The sequence below is a fragment of the Martes martes genome (genome assembly GCF_963455335.1).
Source record: "Martes martes genome assembly, chromosome: 4".
In the NCBI taxonomy this organism is placed as follows: Eukaryota; Metazoa; Chordata; class Mammalia; order Carnivora; family Mustelidae; genus Martes; species Martes martes.
The window spans coordinates 156,073,083-156,085,788 of record NC_137891.1 but is presented as its reverse complement, the minus strand read 5'-3'; the positions used below and the strand labels follow the sequence as shown (position 1 = coordinate 156,085,788).

At 48.8% G+C, this 12,706-nt stretch overlaps 1 protein-coding gene across 1 annotated transcript; it reads left to right on the top strand.

Annotated features, from left to right (window-relative positions):
- The first annotated feature begins 219 nt into the window (after window positions 1–219).
- Window positions 220–11,621, top strand: AKR1A1 (aldo-keto reductase family 1 member A1). Its single transcript, XM_080800697.1, has 9 exons — window positions 220–655; window positions 5,871–5,960; window positions 7,750–7,869; window positions 8,028–8,179; window positions 8,810–9,005; window positions 10,084–10,283; window positions 10,527–10,599; window positions 10,740–10,826; window positions 11,464–11,621. Exons 2-9 carry the CDS (start codon window positions 5,877–5,879, stop codon window positions 11,527–11,529), a joined length of 978 nt encoding a protein of 325 aa, XP_080656823.1. The 5' UTR covers window positions 220–655; window positions 5,871–5,876; the 3' UTR covers window positions 11,530–11,621.
- Window positions 11,622–12,706: the final 1,085 nt, after the last annotated feature.

The window sequence follows — 12,706 nt, the reverse complement described above, 5'->3', positions numbered from 1 at the left end:
TTTTACGCTGCGGCTACTCTCCCAGCCTGCTTGCTTGACTAAATAACGGGGCCAGTTTAGGTATACGCTGAAAACCCGGTCAACCGGACTCTATGGGAGAGGAGAGCAAACTGGTTCTGCGAATGCGAAAACAGAGGAGACACCAGCTGCACTTGCAACGTGTCACCCCAGAGCCTCCCCACGACGGGCAGAAAGAGCTGGGGCTAGAGCGACGTTGCCGCGGCGCGCGGGGCACTGTGGGCCAGCACTTCCTAGCCGCTGAAGCTCCCCACGTGGCCGGCGGCTGATGCTTCATCCGGCCCCGCGTCCTCCAAACCTGCGCAGTGAAGTGTGTCTAAACAGCCAATCCGACCACTAGCAGCCGGAGGAGGAGATGGTGCAGGCTCGCAGCTCTGGCTTCCGCCCTCCCGCTCTTCACTGGGGGCAGGGGTGGGGTCCACCGCTGCGCGTGATGCTGAAAGTCCGGCCCTCTCCCCTCCACCGGGAGGAGCTTCCTCTCTACCGCCAGGCTTAAGCCTTGTCCCTGCCTTCACCATTAGGCCAACCTTCCTTGCAGCCCACCGGTTCCAGAAGCTGAGACCTCTTGGATCGTTAGCAGGACGCAGAACGAAGCAGAGATCACACTGTCTTGTTCACGCTCTGTGCTCCAGCCGAGGTGAGTTTCTCCTGCTGCAGCCCCCAACTCCTCTTCCCCGCCCCGAAATAGACCAGAGAGCGGGGTCTCTGGAGGAAGTCTGACTCGGTTTCGGATTTGAACTCTGTGTGATCTTGGAAAATTCCTCAGTTTCTCTGAACCTCAGTTTTCAGACCGATGAAGTGAGTTTCTACGTTGGAACTGTAGTGAGGATTAAGTAAAATAAAGTTTTTAAAGCGCTCTGTAAGTTTTAGTTGGCCTCTTCTTTTTGTTTGCTTACCACCATGATTTTTGCAGGAACTCTGGCCTTTCTGTGGGATTGCAGAAATACTTCTGGAAATGGCCGAAGTGGGTAGACTTAGCTTACTTAGGCACCTGCCTTGGGTTTGGGAAAGTTAGGGCATGTTTTTCCGTTTCCTCAGACCTCTGTTACAGGGAGACCGGATGGAATCTGAACTGTCATCAGATGGAGTTACTATTAACTAACTCTTCCTTTCAGCTTACTTGTACTCAGGCTGCAAGACCCAGCTTACCTATACTCAGGCTGCAAGACCTCCTAAAAGAGTCTCAGTGGTTCTGATCAAGCCTGTACCTTCCCCAAGATCTCAGTTTTCTTATTTGTACAGGAGCAATCCCAGTATCATCCTGTATGAAGCAACTGGTTTTTGTTTTTCTGAAAATGGTAAAGTGCTTTGATATTTTCTAGAGATGATTCTTTCTAGGTTACCCAAGAAGGAAAGAAAGAAGGTGATGAAGGCAGGACTTCTTCAAATGTACCCCCCACCTAAGCTGTCACGCTCTCTCTGCTTTGCCATTGTGTGTGTGTTTAGTGTGTTTGTGTGTGTGGGTGGGTGTGCTCACATGTGAGTTTCTATGTGTATCTATGGGGCAGGCACTCCAGGAGTGAGGGGCTCAAAAAGATGATATGCTCTGACCTGAAGGAGTACCCCGCTTTGTGAGGGAAAGCAGTGTAAACAAACAATGGCAGCTATGTGCACAGCTATGGGTGCATGGGAGCAGCAAGTGCCAGCTGAAGGGTGAGCTGCCCCTAGCCAGGCCGGGCTGGGACTTTGGGAAGCAAAGTGCGCCCGGACTCAAGTAAGTGGTGGCTGGTTCTGCAAAGTCTGAAATCTGGAGTTCGCAATGAAGAGGTGGAAAAATGAGGAAGGTGGGAGCCAGGTTAAGAAAGGTATTACTAAGGAATGTAGACTTTATCCTGAAGGTTGGCAAGGACTGTTGGAAGAGTTTGAGCCTTGGGGTGACATGGTCAGAGTTAGTGAATGGATTGTGGGGAGAGTGGCCACACTGGAAGCAGAGAAATGGGTGGTTCAGAGCAGTAGTGGTCAGTGGAGGTTGATATGGATGGGCTGGAGAAAGACTTAAGAAATAGGTATTTTAAAATTCTTTTCACATACATCAAGAAGTACATGAAGTGTTCTGGAAGTCTTAGGTTTGATGTTACAGTCCAGAGCAGACTATACCTTTTTAAAAAATATTTACCAATGTTAACGGGATTTTTAACCCAGCCACATAGACTAAATCTTGGCCACAGTTACATATTTAAAGTGGTTTTCCATGCTAGCTTCTTAGGAGTACAGATAAGGATATATTATCCTACCCATCACCTGTCAAAACCATAATCTGATAGATAATACCATTATCTATTTGGCAGAAATGCCACATGAACTGAAAAACTTTATTTAGATGGCTTTTCAAGACCCCACAGATTACACTATGAACATGTTTGCTTTAACAAGTTGTTATCCAGGGCCTTGAGTCCCTGGTAAGAGAGTATACAGAAGAGCATGGGTCAGGCACTGTGCAGAGTGCTTTAGATACAGCATCTCTTTAAAATGAGGGAGAGGTGCTGAGATTCAAACCTTGGTGTGTGCAACCCCAGCCTTGAACTGTTCCCTTTGTGCTTCGCTGCTGGATTTGACGAGTACAGTTTTGGACATGCTGAGTCTTACATACCTATAGGACATACTGGTGGAGATGTCCAGAGGGAGCTGAATATCCAGAACTGGGGTGGGCAGAATCAGTGCTTAATGTGGTAACTGAAGACAGGAGCTTAACTAGGGAGTGGGAAGAGGACTGGGGACGGAACTCTGAGGGACACCGACATGTATGGGAAGTAAAAGAAAGGCCCATGCAGCCAGAGAACACTCATGTAAACACTGCTTCCTCTTTTTCCTGTGTTTCCGAGTTCTTGCATCCAGGCAGGAGCTATAGAGCTCTCCTCTGAGAAGGGAAGATAACCCCAGAGAGAAGGAATGTAGGTTTAGGTGCTGACTTGGGAATAATAAAACCTGAGTCCCCCCCACCCTTTTTTTTAATTTTTAATTTTTAAAAAGATTTTATATATTTGACAGAGATCACAAGTAGGCAGAGAGGCAGGCAGAGAGAGGGGGGAAGCAGGCTCCCTGCTGAGCAGAGAGCCCGATTCGGGGCTCGATTCCAGGACCCTGAGATCATGACGTGAGCCAAAGGCAGAGGCTTAAACCACTGAGCCACCCAGGCCCCCCCCCTTTTTTTTTAAAGAACGTGGAGCTTGAACTTGTAACCCCAAGATCAAGAATTGCATGCTCCATCGAGTGAGCCAGCCAGGTGCCCCTAAAACCTGAGTCCTTATACCTCCCCTCCCCACACACAGCCAGGTTTTCTCGTTCATATGTAAAACCTCTCCCAAGTTAACATGAGGGTTTTTGAGTGCGGCCAGAGGCCAAGCCAGGCAGTTCCTTACAACTTCAGAGCCTGTTAAGGCAGGAGAGGGCTGGAACGCCAATGTGTGAGGCAGAAGATGAGGAAGTCAAGAGCTGGCAGAGTCTGGCAGAGTCTGACTTCTGTCCCAGAGAAAAACATTTGCTCTCTCCTGCGGCCCCTCCGTTCTCTCCTTTGTAGCTCTTGTTCTTTGAAGCTCTTCGTTAGGTGTTGCTTCTATGAGCCCTGCTCCCTCATGCCTCAGCCGTTTGGGTTTTCAGTTTCACCATCAAAAGAAGGGGAGAAGCAAGCATCAGGTTTCTTCCTTTTTGCCTTAGACCAGGCTTTTGTTCAAGCTTTCAGCCTAAGTCCTTGTGTAATTTCAGAGTTCTCCAATGTGTGCTGGGAAATCTGGGAGAGGCCAACAGGTCCCCTGTTGGGGAACAAGCCCAGGAAACCAGCCACTGACCCTGGTGGCAGCTGGCAGGCCAGTTCCTCCTGTGAAGTCCAGATATGCTTGCCTGATCCCTTGGGAAGTTTGTGTCCCTGGGAGGTTTGGTAACAGCATTGCCTTCAGTGATCTGTGGTTTGCTACTCAGACTGAACATTTTTGCTTTTGTTCTAGCAGAAAAAGGCGGTCTCCATAACCAGGTTATGCTAGGCTATCAAATTCTTCCAGAGTCGGAAGTATTAGGAATGACAATTTTGATATGTCAGCTATACTTAACAACTTATCTTATTTCCTGCTCTACCATAATATTTTCAGAACTTGGAAACAAAGGTTATATTTATTAAGTTATTGCTGGCAATGAAATCAATCCCAAGGGAGTGATATCTCTAGTACTGATGAGATCAAGGGAAAAGGTTATTTCTACCTTATTGGCTCTTAGGGTGAGCATTCTTTCTCTTTTTTCTTTTGCTTGGATAATTCCTGTTCATCAAGACTTGACTTGGGCACCTTGCTGGCTTAGTTGGTAGAGCATGCAACTTTTTTTTTGGGGAGCAGGTGTGAGAGGGGGAGAGAGAGAAAATTTTTTCCTTTCCTTTCCTTTTTTTTTTTTTAGATTGGGGGTTTGGGGCAGAGGGAGAGAGAATCTTAAGTCCCCACACCCAGTGCAGAGCCGGATCCCACAACCCTGAGATCATCACCTGAGCTGAAATCAAGAGTTGGACACTTAACTGACAGCCATCCAGGCATCCCGGGTGTGAAACTTGATCGCAGGGTTGTGAGTTTGAGCCCCACATTGGGTATAGAGATTACTTAAAAATAAAACCTTTAAAAAAAAAAAAAGGCTCAGATAGTATCTCCAGGAAGCCATCCTTGCAGGGTTGCTCTTTTCTTGTAGCCCTTGTACAGATTTTGGTCCTGTCTTACATATTGTGCTGATACCGACTGTCCTCATCACACCAGCCCGTAAACTCCAAAATGGCAGGGACTCTATTTGAATATGTGTGTCTCTTAGGCCTAGCACAAGGCCTGGAACATTCGTAACATTCGTCACATTCATCATTTGCTGACTGAATGAGTATTCTTGGGCCATTTGGAGACTTCTGATTTTCAAAGCTCTCCAAAGAGGGTTGCTCCAGTCATCCACCTGTTTTGTTCAATTGGACATTTTCTTGTGTCTGTAACTTACTGCTTTCTGTTGTGTCTAATTCCCCTTCCTGGAAAGCCTTCTCCCCTTGACTCTTGGGAAAGCCCAACTTACTGTTAAAAGCCAATGTCAATATTTCCTGGTCCTTGCCCTAACAGAAGTCATTTGCTTTTCTGTAGCATGCTGTGATATGTGCCGTGAGGCACAGGACATAAATATTATGACTGTCCGTGTTTACCTGCCCTTTTCTTGCCTTTATCCATTGATTCCTCCTTGGATCCTTCGCTCTGCCACTTCTCAGCTGTTGATTTGGGGGCAAATAACTTCATCTTTCTCTCTCTCTTTTTTAATTTAACTTCACCTCTCTTGAGTTTTTTGTTTTGTTTTGTTTTTCATCTAAAAAATGGTCTGCTTACCGTTAAAGAGCCCACTCAGGCCTACCTGCATGGCGATCAGACCTCTCTGTCAGGGACTAGGAGAATCTCTAGTTTCTGATAGCCTCCTGGGAATGTTCATTTCATCCTCGGAGAAGGGACCTGTTCCTGAATCCAGTCTGTCACTTGGTCTCACTCAGACTCATAATGGCTTTTGCCAGTCTTGCCCGGCCCGAGACGTTAATGTAGTCAAGGCTGGGTACTTCAGGGAGTCACTCACCTTGGTCTCTCGGTATCGGAACTCTCTAACACAGACCTTTAGCCTGGCAGAAGGAAGGGCACCCAGGCCAGTGGTCCGGTTAATGTTTGTCCAGGAGCTCCTGGCCTTAGTTGGTTCGGGCTACCCTGTCTTAGCTGCCCTCTGCTCACAGGGACGTGTGCACAACTGTGTTGTTTGTTCTGTCACCTCTTGCTCCCTTTACCACCCATGTTTTATAGGAGTCTTGACCAACGAGGATCAAGCAGCAACACTGACCCCACTCCATTCTCTTCCCATCTGTGTTTCAGGGGGCAATGGCAACTTCGTGTGTCGTCCTGCATACTGGGCAGAAGATGCCCCTGATTGGGCTGGGCACCTGGAAGAGCAATCCTGGCCAGGTGAGAGATGGAGGAAGGAGAGGAGGGCTTCTTATACCTCTGCTAGGGAAAAGGCAGAATTTGGGAGAGGGTCCCTGAATTTTCTGTAGCTTCCCCATTGCTATACTCCATTTCATGTAGTATCAGATAAGCCTGCAGGGCAGTGGGAAGAGACAAGGGAAGAAGAGACCAGCAGTGAGCCCTTGGCTTCCTGAGGTGACTCAGAGGAAGGGCTGAGGGGCCCAGAAGGGCCAAGGGAATAGGGAGGAACCCTTTCCCTAATTGGATCTGCACTGAGTGCTGTGACAGACATGGGACCTCCCTGTGCCTGGCCCTGTGCTGCCCCCTAATATGGCACTTAATACTCTGTGCTATGATGCTTTCTCCCTCTCTCACACGGGGCTCCTTAAGGGCAGGGCTACTCTGCAGTGCTCAGTCCAGAGGTAGGCACATGGCAGGTGTCGGGGTTTGAAGAATAGCTATGTCAGCTGCTCAGACCAAGGGTTAGCAAACTTTTTCTTAAAGAACCAGATGCTTAATAATTTAGATTTTGCTGGACAAATGGCAAAATGGGAGCGATTATGTATTTATGTAAGCCATTTAAAGATGTAAAAATCATTCATAGGTGGAAGAAAAAGGGCGACTGCTAGCTGAAATTTAATAAACCCTGGTACAGACACTTCCAGCTTAGGGAGTGTGGGAATAGAGACCTGCTTTCCTAGGGTTGTCATAACTAGAGATGCAGCTCCCTCCTGGGGTGGGGCACCTTCCCAGGGCTGCTTCCTTGTTCTTTGGAAATTTGAGTCAGAGTTTAGAGAAGTTTAGGGATTAAGTTTGAGAGGGAGTCTGGCAGGGAGAATATAACCTCTTCTCTCTGGGACTTAGGCTGGTATTTGTGGTGTGCTCTTCCTCATTTCCCTTTGCTTTCCTTCCTCCTGCAGCCTAGAACCCTGGAGCCAGGGTTTTTATGCCCTAGGCAGGCACTGACATGGCCCAGGGCAAGTCCAGGAGCTAGGAAAGGGCAGAGGGTGGCGATCAGAACTGGGCAGCCAAGACGGGGGTGGGTGGGTGGGTGGTGGTAATGGGATAAGGGGAGTACATGAGGGGATGAGGGGAGAGCTGAGGAGAGTACATCTGATAGTAAGAGCTGTACCTAGATGGGGATCATGAATGGCAAGGCCCTGGTACCCTTGGTTCTGCTTCTGATGCCAGGTTTCTAGTCTGTTTTCTAGCAGATTGTCTGACCTGTCCTCCTACTTCTGTCAGCTTTCTTCTCTCTTGACAGAGGGCTCTGGGCCTAGCTTCCATCTCACTTTTCTGCCTTCCTTAAATTCTTCCCTCTCGCAGAGCTCTTCTGCTTCCCTGAACTCCCAGAGCTCAGTTGGTCTACAGGGCTCCATAAGGGTCTCTCCGTGTGTCCTTAGCCTACGAATTATTTACCTGTGTATCATGTTTCTCTAACCAGCTCCTCAGGTCTAGAGAACCAGTCTCTATGACTTATACTTCTGTTCCCTGTCAATGTATCCGTCCATCTTCTGAGCATCTAACTGGGAATACAATGTTAATTTTTCCTGGGCTGCACTGAGATTGCTTGGGTAGGAGGAAATCTTGGGGGTTATTGGGTTGGCACAAAAGGTTTAGAGTCTCTGAAGAGGCTTCTGGTCCCCTACTAGAGCCATCTTTCATCTTCTCGCCCCTACTTCTGATGACTGCAGTGGTATGTTCCTGCCCCTCCCCCAGCAGTGTCCCTCAGGAGGGCAGTTTCTGGCCTAGGCCAACAGCTGAAATCTCTGCTTCTCTCATCTGGCAGGTGAAAGCAGCTGTTAAGTACGCCCTGAGTGTAGGCTACCGCCACATTGACTGTGCTGCTATCTATGGCAATGAGACTGAGATCGGGGAGGCCCTGAAGGAGAATGTGGGACCTGGCAAGGTGAGGACGGGGGCTACAGAGGGCTGGGGTGAGAAGGCTAGGCGCCTGGCTGGAGGGATGGCAGCATCTTCCTTCTAAGTCCTCTCTCACAGAGGTGAGGGTGGGTGAGACTGGGTGCCCATGGCTCCTCTCACTATGGGCCCTGCCCCGTGGACCAGGCGGTGTCGAGAGAGGAGCTGTTTGTGACTTCGAAGCTGTGGAACACTAAACACCACCCTGAGGATGTGGAGCCTGCCCTCCGGAAGACGCTGGCTGACCTCCAGCTGGAGTATTTGGACCTGTACCTGATGCACTGGCCTTACGCATTTGAGTGAGCCTTGCCAGGGTCTTCATCCAGGCAGTCGGGTGTTGGGGGAGTTGTGTTAGTGACCTGTAATGCACAGTAGCAGAGCAGGAGGGGAACACGCCTCAGTTCGCCATGGGAACCCAGCCTTCTGTGCTATTGTGTTGGGAGTTCAGCTACAGAAAAGGAGCGTAACCTCCCACGGTGGGTATCCCAGGGGCACATGAGTGGTCCCTGCTGCTCCCTTTGTTCATTCCGGAAACTGCTAGCTTCTGCTGAGCTAAGCCTGGGGTTGCAGTGGAGAATCAGCTCCAGCAGAGGCTGTGAAAGGAGCCTCACTGTCAGCTCTGTGCTGTCCTAAAAGACGGTTGCCAGAGCCTGCAAGGAGGAGGAGGAAGAAGGAATTCAGAAAGACTTCTCAGAGGAGACGAGAGGAGATACAGTCTGGGTCTAGAAAAAAGAGGGGAGGGAATGGGCATTCTATAGAGAGTTAATGCCTGGGTCATGACCTGAAAGGGCGAAAAACCACGCTTGTTTCTTATTCTTGGCGTTTGGCCTTTTCTGGGCTTAGTATGAGAACACAGAGTGACTGGATGGGCAGGTAAGGCAGAAGCCTTGCATTTGTGCCCACTCGTGTGGGGGCTGTCTTTCACCTAGGCGGGGAGACAACCCTTTCCCTAAGAATGCCGATGGGACTATCCGCTATGATTCTACCCACTACAAGGAGACCTGGAAGGCTCTGGAGGCACTGGTGGCTAAGGGGCTGGTAAGGGCACTGGGCCTATCCAACTTCAGCAGTCGACAGATCGATGATGTGCTCAGTGTGGCCTCTGTGCGCCCGGCTGTCCTGCAGGTGAGCATAGCAGAGCAGATCTGTTGGTTTGGGGTGTGTGTGTGTGAACAAAAACATGAATGAGCAGATGATGGGTCTCCTCATGGAGATGGCTAACAAGTTTTCAGAAGTGTTGCTGTAGAAATTCTCTACATAAAGTAGTATTCTCTACATAAAGTATTCTCTGCATAAAGTAGGGCTTCGGGGCACCTGCCTTCAGCTCAGGTCATGATCCTAAGGTCCTGGGATCAAGCCCCGCATCGGGTTCCTTTCGAGCAGGGAGCCTGCTTCTCTCTCTCTCAAATAAATAAATAAAATCTTGAAAAGAAAGGAAGGGAGGTAGGTAAATAAGTAGATAGATAGATACTGAGTTAACTACACTGGAATTTTAAAAAAGGGCTAGGGGCGCCTGGTGGCTCAGCTAAGCGGCTGCCTTTGGCTCAGGTCATGATCTCAGGGTCCTGGCTCAGCAGGGAGTCTGCTTCCATCTCTCCCTCTGCCTGCTGCTCTGCCTACTTGTGCTCTCTCTCTGTCCCTCTAATAAATGAAATCTTAAAGAAAAGGTGGGGAGCTAAGAAGTCTTTTTGATTCGGGGCGCCTGGGTGGCTCAGTGGTTAAAGCTTCTGCCTTCAGCTCAGGTCATGATCTCAGGGTCCTGGGACCGAGCCCCACATCAGGCTCTCTGCTCAGCGGGGAGCCTGCTTCCCCCTCTCTCTCTGCCTGCCTCTCTGCCTACTTGTGATCTCTCTCTCTCTGTCAAATAAATAAAATCTTCAAAAAAAAAAAGTCTTTTCGATTCAAGCACAATGGAAATAAATGTGAATAATGTACATATAAAGGGTAAGGTTATGTCAGCGAGAACAAGTAGTATGTATTGGTTTATATCAAATACAAGAATATTAGAAAGCCAAAAATAAAGACAGACATGGAAGTGTGGGAAGAGAATGAAATGGACGGTGGAAGATGGAGAATGGGAAAAGTGGGCCCTGGGAAAGTGGGGCAGTCAGCAGTGCAAGATGGGCAGAGATGTGCGCGACTGGGTGGGACCCCGCAAGCTGGGCGGGGCCAGCCTGTAGTGATGGATTTTTCCTTGTTTTAGGTGGAATGTCACCCATACTTGGCTCAGAAGGAGCTGATTGCTCACTGCCAAGCACGCGGCCTGGAGGTGACTGCTTATAGCCCTCTGGGCTCCTCTGATCGAGCTTGGCGTGATCCTGATGAACCGGTCCTATTGGAGGAGCCAGTAGTCCTGGCTCTGGCTGAAAAGTATGGCCGGTCTCCAGCTCAGATCCTGCTCAGGTGCGGGCAGTGTTGGGGAAAGGAGGTGGGTGAGGGCCCCTGGGTTGGGAGGCCAGGGCTGAGGCCTTGCCCTGAATGAAGCTGCTAATCCTGCCATGTAATTGGGGGGAAGCTAACCTGAGGCATGTCCCCTATTCCCCTGCGGCTCAGGGACTCCAGGATTTTTGAGAAGTCTGCATGGTGAGGAGACAGTGCTTGTGAGGACTGACTCCTCTTCCTCATGCGCTTCAATCCCCACCTTAGGTGGCAGGTGCAGCGGAAAGTGATCTGCATTCCCAAGAGCATCACCCCTTCACGTATTCTCCAGAACATTCAGGTACTTGGTGGTGCGTTGTGTCTTCTTTAACCCATGGTGCACAGTCTGGCTCTGATTCTGCCTGCCAAGAAGGCAGTGTTCTGGAATCTCAACTTCTGCACATGAAACTGGCTTTTCTGACCCCTGCTTCCCATCCCCAGGTGTTTGATTTTACGTTTAGCCCAGAGGAGATGAAGCAGCTAGATGCCCTGAATAAAAATTGGCGATACATTGTGCCCATGCTCACAGTGAGTATATATCAGCTGCCAGAGTTAGGGAATGTAAGATTTGGGGAGGAATTCTGGCCCCAGTCTGGCCTCAACCTTGGTGGCCAGAGGAGAGGTGGGATGTTGTTGGTAGGATTGCTGTCCTGGACACAGCGGGCTCCTTTTTCTTAAGCTTGGGGAAGTAGTATGTTTTGGGGTAAAGCCTTATAGCCTGTGAGTCCCGGTCCTGCCTCAATATCTTGTGACTTAGAACAAGTTACTTCACTTTTACAAGCCTCAGTTTTTTGTCTATAAAATGATCCCAGTTCCTGGCACCATAGCAAGTTCTCAGTAAATGGTATAAATGAGAGGAACCTAGAAGGCCTTCTTAACCTTGGTAGAGGGATTGAGGTTGGGTTGAAGCCTGTTACAGATAAGAAAATAAATATTCCTTATTTCAGCTGAGACCTTAAGCTCTTAGGTTCAGGGGCAGGTATATACGAGACTGTGGTTTGCTGGAATGCTGTCGACACTGGCATTCTCTGAGGCCCAGGTTCTGCTACTACCATCTGGCATAGTGGTCTATACAGGTGGTGATCAGAAAGATTCAGGGAAAGATGCTGTGTCTTTGGAATGTGAGCTTCTGCTAACAGAGCCATCTGTCTGTCTCTCTTTCCAGGTGGATGGGAAGAAGGTCCCGAGAGATGCAGGGCACCCTCTGTACCCCTTTAATGATCCGTACTGAGACCCCCACTTCCTGGTTTCCTTCCCAGCTCTCCAGCTACAAGGTCCTCCCACCTGCGGAAAGGAATTAATAAAGCTATTGGAGCATCCACACTACTCGCTTGTCTTACTTGTCTGGTCAGACCTGAGATGGAAATTATTTCCTTTAGGAATGCTGGACTGAGGGACACTGGATGCCACCTGCCCCAAACCCAGACTTCCTTCTTTTTTGTTTCTGGAGAAACGGATGTGTGGCTGAATTCCATTTCTAGTTTCTTGAATTAGGTGCCTTGAGGGAGTAGCGCCCTCTAGTGGCAGCTCTCAGTGCTACATGCTGTCCCAGGTGTCTCAGGGTGAGAGATCAAGGTAGTAAGAGTCCTGTGGTTTCCTGGCACTTATGGGGCTGGGTCTTCAGTTCCCACCCCACTTCACCCCCTTGTTCAGCGCCTAGTTTTAGGACTAGGAAGCGCCAAAAGCCAAAACGTCTGAACTGTTCAGAAGTTCAGGAGTCCCAGGTTGCAAAATCAGGGAAGGTGGCTGTGGATAGGAGCTTTCTCTCAGACACTTAGTAAGTGTGTGTAGGCTATCTGAAGGAGGTGGAGTGAGTCTGAAAACTTGTCACTCTGCACCTATCTTAAGGTCCTATCGTAGGTATTTTCTAGTCTCGCCAAAGGCCACTGAGGTTTTAGGGGGGTTTTTGAAAAATTCTTCTAAACCTAAGTCACACAAAACTAATTTTAGTTTTCCAGTGGAACCATTCTCTTCAAGTATTTATTGGGTACTTACTTGTGAGTTAGACACGATGCCACACCCAGGAGACCAAGACACACAGGTCCCTACAGTTTAACGGAGCAGACAGACTTTAATTGCATAATTCGTTTAATTGCACTTGGATGAAGTGCTATGAGAAGCTCAGAGTGAGGAGTGTACTGATTTAATCAGCTGAGATACGAAAGATGAACAGGGATTAATTAGTTAAAAGAGGTGAGTGGGAGTAGTCGTCCATGCAAATTGGATAGGTTATGGGGAAAGCCTTGAAACTGTAAGAAGGTGTTGGAAAAACCTAAAGTCCTCTGTGATAGAAACTCAAAGTGAGTGGGGTAGAATGGCATGAAATAATGCTGAAATTAGGTAAGGCCTCGAGATGGAGAGAATAGGAAACAGTTAAGATTTTGCTTTTATCCTGAATGTAGCAGGAA